We start from the raw sequence: 13,438 nt of genomic DNA, 5'->3' as shown, positions 1-13,438 counted from the left end.
CATAGATTCCTTACTGACTGATGATGTGCACATGTGCTAAAAATGACAAGTACTTTTTATGTAAAAGGATAAGTGAATGTGCTGTATGAATGAGCAATATAGATTGCTAATGTTAATTGACAAATAGTTTAAAAAAACCTGTATCTTGCATCTTTTGAAGGGATGATAAATAGCTTGCAGAAGCTTTCTTAAACCACTTACCATTTTACTCTTGTGCAAATTAACAGGAAACAAAATGACAGGAGGACGAGGAAGTAAACAAGATCTAACACATTTTTAAAGACCATTACCATTTTGTCACTGGGTTTAAAATAAAGTGGACTCCCTAGTCATTATCACTCAATAAAGTGGACAGAATAATAGAGCATAAGAGTATAACCTTTCTATCTAAGGTCAAATAATTGTGATTTTCTACAGTTGATGAAAGTTTAATATCCTGTTTCATTAAAAATTCTCAGAACATTGAACATAAGTCAACATTCCATGGAGAAGAAGGTATTATGCAGCTTGCATGTGTGCATATCTGCATATCGGAGCACAAAGTATTGACATGATAATTGCAGTCAAGCCTGATTGAACAGTGGCCTCTGGGAATTCAGCTGGTGTTGTACCAACTGGATGGCTGCTCAGGACACAGTTTGAAATGCAAGGTGCAAGTTAGCACTTTATTCAGCACAGGCAGGCATCATTTAAAAATCCTTGGGGGAAACCCTAGTGATGTGCAGATGTTAAAGCAGTCTGTTCTGAAGTGCTGATATTTTGAACACTGTAAAAGACTTGTGTATTTTAGTTGAAAAATGTTTGCAAAATTACTAGGAAAAAATGTTGCTATTTTCTTTACTACTCTAGTGTAGAAATATGTTTAGTATTTTATGTACATTGCTTAAAATAAGAGCCCTTAATATATCACCTAATAAATTAAATCAATCAAGTTAGAGATGCAAGAAAAATAACATTTCTGTAATGATGCTTTTCCATTTTGATACCTATCATGAAACATAGAACTGGCTTTATAAATAATTTACTAGGGAAATAATTTCATTTTATAATTTTTCTTTAATTAGATCTTGAATTATTTTTCTAAAGAAACAAAAATAGGCGTATGCAATTTTGCTATAGAAAATAACTGCTGTCTTAGAAGAGTGCAAAATGTGTGCTATCAATTTAAATTCTTTTTTGCTCCATGCTGTCTAAATCTTTTAAAAGTACTATTCGTAAATATTAAAAGAAAAAAATTACAATATGCATAAATTATAATTCTTATATTTCGTGAAGTATAAGGATCTTCTAGAATCTGAGGTTAAAATGAATTCTCTATTAAATGAAAATTATTTAGCTCTATTTTTTATCTCTTCTTAATAGGTACATGGAAACACAGTAAGGTTTCTAGTTGGAAGATGAAGGCATAGGCTCTGCTTCTGCTACCCACTGACTGTGCAACTGCAGGGATGTGGCTGTACACAGTAAATTACAATATTGGTGCCATATTTACAGTAACATTGACAGTGTGTGCTCTACAACTTCACTTTGCACATGGGCGATTCATTATCTATTTAATACCAACATTGAATGTATGCACTTGTGTAAGTCTGTCTGTAAAATAGTTGGAAGTTAGCAGACCAGGGATGACAATCAAATTAAACGCTGCATCACACAAGCTGATATTTTGTAGCCTTTCTAGTTCTGTAGCCCTTTAGAGTCAAAGATACACTTTCAAAAGTAACAGTATTTCTAGAAGCAGTTTATTTTTGGTTATATAGGTACACTGTTAAAATATAGCCTTTGTTCTTTTACCACACAGCCCAAATTTTGCAGTGTAACCTTAACTTTCTTAGCTATTTAAGGCCAAATTTGTAGATGCGTTTGTTTTTTTTTTTTTTTAAATCCTGCTGTTTTGTAAAACTGAAAGGACATATTCCATGAAACCTGTAAACAGCAAATTCAATGTACTAGTTAAAATTATTTTCATTTATTTGATGTAAAAATGACATAATTATATGTCATTACTTTTTCTTGACAAATGGTTAATTGCTTGACTGATTAAAACCTGTGGTAGTATACAAGATGCCTCTTTTCCCAGACTGCTTTTGCTGAAGATTTTAGAAAGCATGGTGTTTTATAAACTTCAACAAACTTCTGTTTTTTAAAATCTTAAGGTTTTTCTAGTGCACATTCTGTTTTGGTACCTCATTCATAGTTAAATGTTTCGTCATAGTCTAATGTTTCATTTTTGACAAACCATTAAAAATGTGCCAAACCTCAAAAATATTATCCTGTCCTGTTGTGTAAAGTATAGCATAACACAGGAAAAACGTTAAGCTTAAGAATATTTTCTCAGTTTCTTCGTTTTTGTGTGAAGCTGAATCTCGATAATCTTTGTAGCTAAATACGTCTGTGTTAAACATTTAAAATAGGTAGTACTCGTGGGAAAACTGATTGGAGCTTAAAACTTGTACAAATTGACAGCCTCTCTTCACTCCATTTTTCATCCTAAAGAAGTCTGCAAATATTCTTAGCTCACATCATTATTGCTCATCAGTGGTTCTAATTAGCTAAACAGGAGTTTGTCTCAGTCATTGATCATCATCAGCTTCTTGACAGTGCCTGAATTTTTTTCCCCCCATATTCCAGTGGACTTTTTTTAATATATTGTAAACACATAACGGCTCAATTAATAAAGTCAGTTGAAGATTTTTCTTAATACTTGTTACCTTTCTAAAAAAGAGGAGGGGATTGCTGCAATTCTTGTCAAGTCCCATTTCAAGGCGCAACAGCAGATCCAAATATGATATGTAAGTTCCAGTTAGTCATACTACCTTGAGTGTCTGTGGGGAACTGTCTTGTAATGAGCATTGGAAGTCGTCCTATGCCACCAGGAGAAACTGCTGATAAAGTTCCGTATGAGGTTTCAATATATGCTTTAGGCTTCTGAGAACATCCATTGTGTGCTTAAATTATGATAATTAGGATTTTTTCTTGAGCTATGGGTGGTAACTGGTGAAACTATTTTTGGGGGCATTACTACAGCCTGTGCTATCTTGAGAGTCTGAAAGAAAACCTCAGAAAGCCAAGAAATCTTGAATTTACTTTAGACTTTTCCCACTGATTATGATGATGATAGATCTGTATTTATAAACTTCGTTCCTTGACAGCTTTGTTGGAAGGACTGTTTCACCAAGCATCGGATCAACAGGGAAAATACTGCATTTAACTAGAAGTGGACTTTGAACCACTGGCTAGTGTCTGTGTTACAGGCACATTTTTTGATTTAACAAAGGTCTGTTTTTTCTCTCCAATCCCAGACTTTATTCTTCAAAGCTCTTTCATGCAGTCTTGTCCTAAAGTCACAGGGCTCCATAAATTCTTGGCTACCAATAATACACCAGAGTTACCTGTGCATACTATTTTTCAGTTCTCTAGAGCAGTTTGTTCTTTTCCTTGGTTCTTGACTGGTTTATTCACTTTCTTCCCGTTCTCTTTTTAAAATAAAATAAATAAAAAAACCCCACAACTGTAGAGTTCTTTTGAGCTGTGCTTTGGGAAATCTACCTGACCCATCAGGTTTTCAGATCAATTAATCCATTAGAAAACAAGTTTAATAAATTTCCAAGTGATGATTGCGTAGCTGAGTTAAGAGGCTAATTTTCCAGTATTTGTGTTTAATTGGGTCTCGTTTTAAAAAAGGTTGTCTTTGTGAGAGTAGGTGGTGGTTAGAGAGTTGGGAAGACAATGGCATATTGTGGATGGTAGATACAGAATGAGTGGTTAGAGCAATAGTTTAATTTAAGTAGAAATCTAAAATAAAGACAGCTGAATTAAAATGGAGGGGGAAATACATCACTGTGGGAACAAAGAATGGATAGGACATGTCAGCCAGCGGTTAAGGTCAGGATTGTTTTGAGGGCTGGAGGCAATGCTATTCAGTGGTTCGTGGGGCTTGTGTGCGTGTGTATTGCATTGTATGATTCTTTCGGTGCCTACATATTACTATTCTAAGTACCTTGTGGTAAAGACCTGCTTTGCTTTTTGACTTCTGAAGCTCTTAAAATTTTGAATCAAGCAGTTATGCATGTGTCTAATCTTAAATCCTTAAGTTGTCTAGCTGTAATTAAGACCTGAGGAAACTTGGAGTGCTATGATACTTAGACAGTTTAGACATAGATTAATCTATGTTCATCACTTCCTCAGATAGATTATGGTGTAATGTGCTTATGGGAGAGAGATACCTTGTTCCCAAAATATTTGAGTTTTCTGTACTGCAACTATTATCTTTGAAAAAGGGCAATTGTTGATAGCCATTAAGGACCCTACAGCAAAGTAATTAAGTATGAAGAAGCATTGGTATTTTTATACTGGAGCAGTTTTTGGTTCATATAAGTTGTGGAATAATGTATAATACCTATGATGAACAGTTAACCTGTTTCAGGAACATGCACAAACTTCTGTGATAAGTATTATACAAATAATCTATTCTCAGACATTTTTCCGTAGCAACTCCTAATTTTTCAAGTTGTCCAATATCTTTTAGTACAAAGTTTAATAAGCTTATGAGAAAGTCTGTTACCATTTTTTAAAACCTGACTGAGAATGTGATTTCTGTAAACTAGTTATGCATTATAAACAGGGTGGGTCATTTTCATTAACTGTCATGTATTATGAAACCTGTTTGTTGTTTTCTGTCTTGTGCTCTCTTTTTTGTCCTTATGTGTTTTTCAAAGGACATCCCAGTGTAACCTTTAGAATACATCACATAACTTCATATTTGCATGGATCTCTGTAATTGCAGTCTGCTTAGTTCAGTTCTAGTAGATGTTCGAAGAGAAACTGTGAAAAACTGGCTGTACTATGTATTTCACTGCTCATGTCTTCCTAGCAACCTATCATGACAATTCCTTGATGCTTCTGATTGCAGGTGATCATTTGCTTTGAGGTCAGGATCTGATGTGCATTTTTCTGTTAAGTTTCTGTCTCAGTTAAAATGTTAAATCCCTTTCAGACATGAAATTTCTTTTGGAATACTTGTTAAATATTCATGGTTTCACTGTTCTCTGCTCATTACAGCTCCTGAATTATTTTCTTTATTGAAGTAGATTTTTTTTTTGAATGCCATACAACTGCTTAAGATCCCATATATTTTTGTTTCTCCTAACTATATGTCATTTAAATATGTATCTTTTCAGCTAGGTTTTTCTTAGTTTTCTTCCACTGCTACAACACATCAGTGCAGCTGTATTTGCAGTAGGAGAGTGCTACTTAGAGTTACCATGCCTTGAAATCTCTGTTTCCAAAAACCTTGCTTTAAATTCCATACTATTTTTATTTAATTCTTTATTTACTCAAGATCAGACTAGATATTTTAGCAGTCATAGAACTTTATTTAAAAAAACCATGGTATTGGATGGCCTGTGGGGACAGTGTAGTTTAGCCTTTAAAATCACTGATAACAGTAGAATATGCAGTAATACATAATAGTGGAGAAAAATAATTGCCCATATATCTACTATCCTTATTGGTCTCTGTTACAGAATGCTTCAGTCGATGAAGCCTTTTGTGAACAGCTGGATATTCTCATCCACTTTTGATCAGGTTTAGAGACTCATGGGTACCACTCTTCCATTCCCTTCCACCTCTGAAACATTCCCATTTTGGTAGAGCAAAAGTTGTGCAAGTAGGATTCTCTAGCTTCTAGGGGTGGCTTATATCCAGCCATAATGGAAGTTTAACTGTATTGTGAAAGCAGGGATAATATGAATGAGTTTCTGGTTCTTTGTCACCTGTGGTGCTGGGGATGCCTGAAGTATTTGGCCATTTTTAGGGAATATATGTTTCTCACACCTTTTGTTGCAGATATATGATAGGAACTCTGTCTGGTACTAAGGAATCTGTGTATCCTTACTATCACAGCATTTGTTTTCTTTCTGCCTAAAACAGAAGCCAGTAAGGGCATCAGCATTTAAAACTCCGTCAAGAAATGGGATAGCAATGAAATTAAGTGGTTTGTTAAACAAAGCGTTAATGACTCATCATCTGGTTTTCTACGAAGTGTTGCAGAGGTAACTATAGCCCTGCACTTACTAACCACATAGAGAGGCTCTGCTTGTCCCCATTACCAAGCTTCTGAGCTGTCTTTTTTTTTCCCCCAGTAGAAGTTATAGGTTCTATCCATGTGAAAGATAGTAAAATAGTTATCCATGATGTTCAAAAGTGTTGTTTCAGACATAGAAATGCCGTGTAGTTGAGAGAAGGACTTCACAAACCCAAGCAACTTAGTGGCTCTACATTGCCAACAAGGGAAAAAAGCATTTTGCTGAGACTGTGGACAATTACGCTTTCTGTATTTGGGAAAGAATGAGATAGATAATTTCAGCTGCTTAAAAATGTATTTTAAGACCTCTTGCTTCTGTTTCTTTTTGAACAAAGTTGTGTTAGCTGTTTACAGATGTAACTTGCTGTCACTTGCCATATGCTCCCTGATTAATTCTGCAAGGCCTGTCAGGTTCAGATAATTTAATTTTCTGTGCTTTAAAATGACATTCATTATCAGGACATGAAAAATTCAAATGATTAACTGCAAATTATGTCTAATAAAGTGTCTATTTTTTTTGTTTGTTTGCAGAGAAAAGCAGAAAGCTGAAGTCAAGGACAGAAGGGTTTTAGAGATTTTGCAAGCCAAAGACAGCAGAATAGAAACCCTAGAACAGGTTCGTATTAATTTTAAGTAGAGCAGTTAGGAAAACTTCTATCAAATTTTTATTTCCTAAGATGTGAAAAGAGTTTGCTGTTGTCTTTTAAGGTGAAAGTTGCAAGTGATTCAGAGATGATAACCTTCTGATAAAGTATTAGTAATCTGAGTTGTTCAAACAGTTGACCTTTCACCTAAAAAGTTCCTATGATTTTAGATGAAACTTTTTCTGAAAAGTTTTATCAACTCATTGACTTATTTTCCGTAATGGACTGATCTAAATTTGAATTTTAATCTAGAAGAGTTCTAACTATGTTTAGGTTTGTAAAGTGCCCGTGGTTTGGAAAGATTTGACAAATACAAAAATACAACATTTCTAGAGTAATGAGGACTAAACATGTAGTATCCTAAAAGCAATGCAGCTATGTATTTTAGTGTTACTAACCTACTACAATATTTAAGTTAACTGTTAGCGTAAGCTATAAAACAATACTGACAAGTCCAAAATGTCATACATAAGTCTTATGGCATGTGCATTCCCTATTGAACTGTTCACTCAAAACTGAGTGCTGTGTGTTAGTAAAAAAAACTTAAATGAAAACCATGTATTGAGCCAAGCCATTGGTGAAATTGAGGAAATATTAACTCATTTTCTAAAAATCAAAATAATTCTTTGAAAAGTAATCTAAGCTTTTGAACCCTTCATAGTATTTGAAGTATGATACTTATGAAATCCAACACTAACAAATACTAGATAAACACGAGAACAATAAATACTGCATCTTCCTTTTCTCCATAACCTTCTCAAGACTGTGAGGAGACAGAATGTGCTTTTCCATATTATTAGGAATGTTAATAAGAAAAAAGTCATAATCAGACCAAGTGTGATATAGAGGAAGAGAAAAAGAATTAAAATTACTTCACAGATAATAAAGCAAAAACACAGACAAAGGTCGAGGGTATGCTTTCATATGTCTGAATCCTTCCATTCCTGGGGATAAAAGGCTGACTGATACATAGTTTTTCACAGAATGGTTGAGGTTGGAGATCATCTGGTCAGGGATCACCTAGAACCAGTTGCCCATGTCCAGATGGCTTCTGAATATCGCCAGGGATGGAGACTCCACAACCTCCCTGGGCAACCTGTGCCAGTGCTTGGTCACCCTCACAGTGAAAAAAAATGTTTCCTGATGTTCAGAGGGAACCTCCTGTGTTTCAGTTTGTGCCTGTTGCCTCTGGTCCTGTTGCTGGGCACCACTGAAAAGAGCCTGGCTCTGTCTTTTTTTCATCCTCCCTTCAGGTATCTATATGCATTGATGAGCCTCCCCCTGAGCCTTTTCTTCTCCTGGCTGAAGAGTCCCAGCTCTCTCAGCCCTTCATTATAGGAGAGATGCTCCAGCATCTAAATCGTCTTCATGGCTCTTCACTGGACTCATTCTAGTAGCTCCATATCTCTCTTGTACTATGGAGCCCAGAGCTGGGCACAGTACTCCAGGTGTGGCCTCACTAGTGCTGAGTAGAGAGGAGGGATCACCTCCCTTGACCTGCTGGCAATGCTTTGTCTAATGCAGCCCAGGGTACCATTTGCCACCTTTGTCACAATGGTACTTTGCTGGCTCGTGGTCAACCCCCAGGTCCTTTCCTGCAAAGCTGCTTTCCAGCTGGCCAGCCCCCAGCGTATACAGGTGCATGGATCCCTGCATACAAGCTTGCATGGGGTTGTTCCTCCTCAGGTGCAGGACGTTTCATTTCCCATTGTTGAATTTCTTGAGGTTCCTTTCAGCCCGTTTCTCCAGCCTGTGCAGTTGCTCAACGGCAGCACGGCCCTGTGGCCTATCAGCTACCCCTCCCAGTTTTGTGTCATCAGCAAACTGGCTGAGAGTGCACTCTATCCCATCATGCAGATCATTAGTGAATTTCCTCACATTTCTGATGGCCTTTACTAGGGCCTTGCTTGAATTGAGGTCAGTTGTGTAGCCAGTGGTACAAACTCAGGTTTCCAGAGCTTACCTGCTTCTGGTTTGTTCAAAATAAACCTGATACACCTGCTGCCTGATGAGAAACACCATTGAAATGAGGTTATTCGTCCTCCTATTTTGTACTACAGCAGTGGCTGGAGTTTCTGTGTGGTGTTGTGTCGTCATGGCTGTAGGTGTGATTTGTAATGTGTCTGGTGCATGCATGCACATCATTTTTATAAACCAGCAATGCATGATTATTCCTGCATTTCCACCCTATCCTTAGCTGAAAGAGAAAAATACCTGTGTGAGGAGTTTATAAGAATTTGTGTGCAGTAATGTGCTTTTAAGAAGGGCCGCCTGCTGTGGCAGCTTCTGAACCTGTAGTGTGCCTCTCCGTGAGATTGCTCGCTGTGGTTTCAGATCAATTTTAGAAGCTGAAATTGAAATTGATTAGAAATCTAAAATTGATAGTGTGATGCAGTTACCATCTGTGCGTGGAGAGAGGCTGAAGATGTAACTAGAACCAAGGAAATGTGGCAGCCGGGAAAGGAGGACTTGGCAACAGGATGGGAGGAATTAACAGATGAGGAGGACAGAAACTGCATTTTTGATGACCGTCCCAACTTTAATGCATGTTGTAATACAGCCCTTTCAAATAGCTTCCCTTAGAGTGTCATTGACTTGGGGGGAGGGGGAGGCATTGTGAAGGGCACCAGACGGTGCCAATGGCCAGTGGCGTATGTAAAGGCTGTATACGAAGGTGGTGTCATTCTGACCTTCTTGCCTCATCCATTGGCTGAGATGCCACAGGATTGAACAAGAGGAGGATCATTTTCTGAGTTTTTGGAGAGGTTTCGGTGGTTCAGTAGTGAAAGACTGGAGCTGGCATAGAGAACGATGTAGTAAGGAGCATTCTCATTTATTTTGTTTTTTTTGAGGTTCAACAAGGCCAAGTGCCGGGTCCTGCACTTCGGCCACAACAACCCCAGGCAACGCTACAGGCTTGGGGAAGAGTGGCTGGAAAGCTGCCCAGAGGAAAAGGACCTGGGGGTGCTGATTGACAGCCGGCTGAACATGAGCCGGCAGTGTGCTCAGGTGGCCAAGAAGGCCAACAGCATCCTGGCCTGTATTAGGAATAGTGTGGCCAGCAGGAGCAGGGAGGTGATCGTGCCCCTGTACTCGGCACTGGTGAGGCCGCACCTCGAATCCTGTGTTCAGTTTTGGGCCCCTCACTCCAAGAAGGACATGGAGGTGCTGGAGCGTGTCCAGAGGAGGGCAACGAAGCTGGTGAAGGGCCTGGAGCACAAGTCTTATGAGGAGCGGCTGAGGGAACTGGGACTGTTTAGCCTGGAGAAGAGGAGGCTGAGGGGAGACCTCATCGCGCTCTACAACTACCTGAAAGGAGGTTGTAGCGAGGTGGGTGTTGGTCTCTTCTCCCAAGTAACGAGCGATAGGACGAGAGGAAATGGCCTCAAGTTGCGCCAAGGGAGGTTTAGATTGGACATTAGGAGAAATTTCTTTACTGAAAGAGTGGTCAGGCCTTGGAACAGGCTGCCCAGGGAAGTGGTGGAGTCACCATCCCTGGAAGTATTTAAAAGACGTGTAGATGAGGCCCTTAGGGACATGGTTTAGTGGGCATGGTGTGTTGGGTTGACGGTTGGACACGATGATCTTAGAGGTCTTTTCCAACCTGTATGATTCTATGATTCTATGATTCTATGATTCTTTGTTCATTTAAGGAGAAAAAGATTTTTTTTGTGTAATTAACATGCAAATAGGTTGCTTATGAAACTGTGAGTTTTGACAGTAATGACAATGAACATTCTTTTCTGTAAAGTATAGACAGCAAGACTTCAAGGCATATTGCAGTCTACCAATCTGTTACGTCTAGGAAGGTGAGGTTATCCAGTCATCTCTTCTGTTGTTTTTCCCTCCCCTTCACGCATCGTACAGAGATACCAGTTGCAACCATATCATTTGTCATAGGAATTTACTAGGAATTTGTGAATGGTCACCAGACAGCTGATTGTATGAATCCATGCTGACTAAGGGGAAAAAAGGCAAATAAATGACGTATCTCATAATTTGACATGTATGCGAGCTGATATTGCTGCCAGAAACAACAAAACCCTAGAAGGAGAACATGCGATGATCTTTCTTCTCTTGTATTCTGCTAAGACTTTGTCCTGACATGCTTAAAAGCCCTTTTAAGATTATTGTAAATAAGAAAGCATATTCTGCGCACCCTAGGTGAGATGCATGTAGTTGTTTAATACCGAGAGCTAAATTAGCTTTATTTGTAATGAGATATTTCAACTGTTTGAAGGGTTTCCATTTTAATGGATATTACTGAAAATGAACTAAAATAATTAATTTAGAAATTTATGACTGAGAAGTAATATGGTCTTTAATCACTTTTGTATAACTGAAATGGGGAGAAAAAGTGCTCAAATATTTGTGAGGATGGGACTTGTGGCTTTAAGGGTAAAAATCAGTGTTTTGCAAAACTTCTGCTGTCTAATATCTTTGTAACAGAGTACATGCATTGAACTTTCATGTCCTTTAGTATGACTTCAATCTGCTTTGCACCTTTGCTAAATTACGATGGTGTAATCTTCAGTTTTACGTAAATGTATAAGACTTTTTTTTCTTGCCATGAGTTCATTGCATAACTGCATATTGTTTTAAATATTTTAAATATAAAATAATGTGGAGCATTTCAAAATGTATCATTTAAAGGTTCAAATAAATGTAGTATTTATTAAAGCACTTAATTTTTTTTTGATCTATTATTGCACATAAATTCAGTACAAAATATATTGTATTGGAGTTTTCCAATGTATTTTTCCCTTTGTTCCTTATTTTTTTAAAATTCTCGTCTTTGTAATTGGTTGATTGGTAACTTTGGGTTGTGATAGTCACAGCTGTGCCTCATCTGGCATATACATATTTATTGTAAATGCTGTGTGGTAACAATCTTACTGCTTTGAGGTTGGTGGCTAGATTGCTATACTGATCTTATTACCGTCATTTTTTGTTTTACACAGTGATTCAAAACTCTTTTCTCAGTAGTGATGCATCCTTGCCATATATTGCCATAATTTCTCTGTGATTTTCAAGGAAAAGAGTTTCTAACTGCTGCCTTAAAATGGATAAGTCACTATCCTACAATTTTAATTATTCTTCTGAAGGCTGGCTGATGCAGATAGCTCCCCCCCCCCCCTTCTCCCTTTTCTCAGGAAACATTTCCTATCTGGTGTATTTAATTTATAATATTTGTGTATATCTCAAATAGATCACTGGTGCTTTTTTTTTTTTTCTTTTAAAATAAGACGAGATTTTTTGGAAGAATGCATTAAAATTTTTTAATTTAAACAATTAGTTTAGAGGACAATATAGGAACAGGAAACTTAGTCTTCTGCCATTCATGCAATAGATAAGTTAAAGTATCTTCACCTGTTTTCCTTAGAAGATGAAATGAAAGATGTGTAAAAGTATCAGTAAACCTTTTCTGATTCTATAACGTTGTTAATTAATTAGGTTTCAATTTTGATCTGGAGGAACTAAAGCTAATCTTTTTGTCCTAGACCTTGTAACGTTTCAAAACCTTATCAACTGATTATACTCCAGAGGGGTTAAAATAGTACTAGCTTGCCTCATTATCTGCACTTGAAAATCTTCAGCTTGCTGTGCAAATCTATATTAAAGCCCCTTTAATGGGTCCAATTGAAAGAAGCATAATTCTACCTTCAAGCATTAATTAACACTAATAAATTTTTCTTAACTTTTGTACCTTCACCTGATTGTATTTTTCTTTGTAATAAAATGCTGTTATTAAATTAAGAGAAATGTATACACACATTATTGCCATCTAAACACTTTATTTCCAGTAGCATATAACCTTGATTATTCTTATGTAATGAGGGACATGAGGATAATTTCGGTAATAGGGAGTTTAGATGAATGTGTCAGTAGTGATGAGATTATGCGAAGTTTGTAAACTCTTTGCAAAAAAAGTTTCTCCAGTGAATGAGATTTAGAGATATTGCAAGTGAAGAATATCTGAGGACACTGACACTTTTTTCCTTTAAAAAGATCATTTTAATTCAGGTTGTACCTTGGAAAAGAGATCAGCCTTCAGTGGTGAAACCTGTCTGTTTTATGTAGCCCCTTTGAACTGCATCAGTGAATTATCATATGTCTTTGTGCCTTCCTGCTTGCCATCTTCTTGTAGTTTTCTTGTAAAATTAAGGGAAAGAAATCTTGTTAAGGAGCTGGCCTGAGTGAAAAATACGGGGAGGAAAATGTATTTATTATTCAAATAGTTGGAAGTTGCTGATTCTGGTTTACTGATAGAAAGCTACCTGAGGTAGGTGGTATGATGACTATGGCTAATACCTGTGGGCTTGTTTGTCTGAAGAAATTAATAAGCTGTAAATTACAGTGTACCTTTACAGCTCATTAGTAGTTTTGTGTGAATTCCCAATAGGAGTGCTTTCTCTGCAAGTTGAACATGTATTTCTGTGAGGTAGCTTACTCCATTTTGGGGAGGGCGTTTTCCTACTTAATCCGCAAAAAAGCAGCTATATTGGATGTTCATACAGGTGTAAATCCATGCTTCACTTTTCCGGTAATTTGCCTCTGTAGCCAAACCTGAAGTTGGTTAAAGCTTCTGGATCTTTATCACGCTGCCTTCCTGTTCTCAGTGGTGTTTCTACAAAGATAGCCTGAAATGATAGCTTGGATTAGACAGGAAAAAGTACACTAGATAAAGAAATGTGATGTTCCTCTGCCC

General features: G+C 37.2%; 1 protein-coding gene across 1 annotated transcript in view; it reads left to right on the top strand.

Annotated features, from left to right (window-relative positions):
* The window catches only part of CNTLN (centlein), a 221,234-nt gene that overhangs the window by 38,906 nt on the left and 168,890 nt on the right, over positions 1-13,438 (top strand). The window contains exon 4 of the mRNA XM_075136251.1: positions 6,617-6,701. Within this exon, the coding sequence (XP_074992352.1) occupies positions 6,617-6,701 (85 nt within the window). The remainder of the gene's footprint in view (positions 1-6,616; positions 6,702-13,438) is intronic.

Source organism: Calonectris borealis, chromosome Z (assembly GCF_964195595.1).
Source record: "Calonectris borealis chromosome Z, bCalBor7.hap1.2, whole genome shotgun sequence".
NCBI lineage: Eukaryota > Metazoa > Chordata > Aves > Procellariiformes > Procellariidae > Calonectris > Calonectris borealis.
This window is presented reverse-complemented; position numbering and strand designations above follow the sequence as displayed.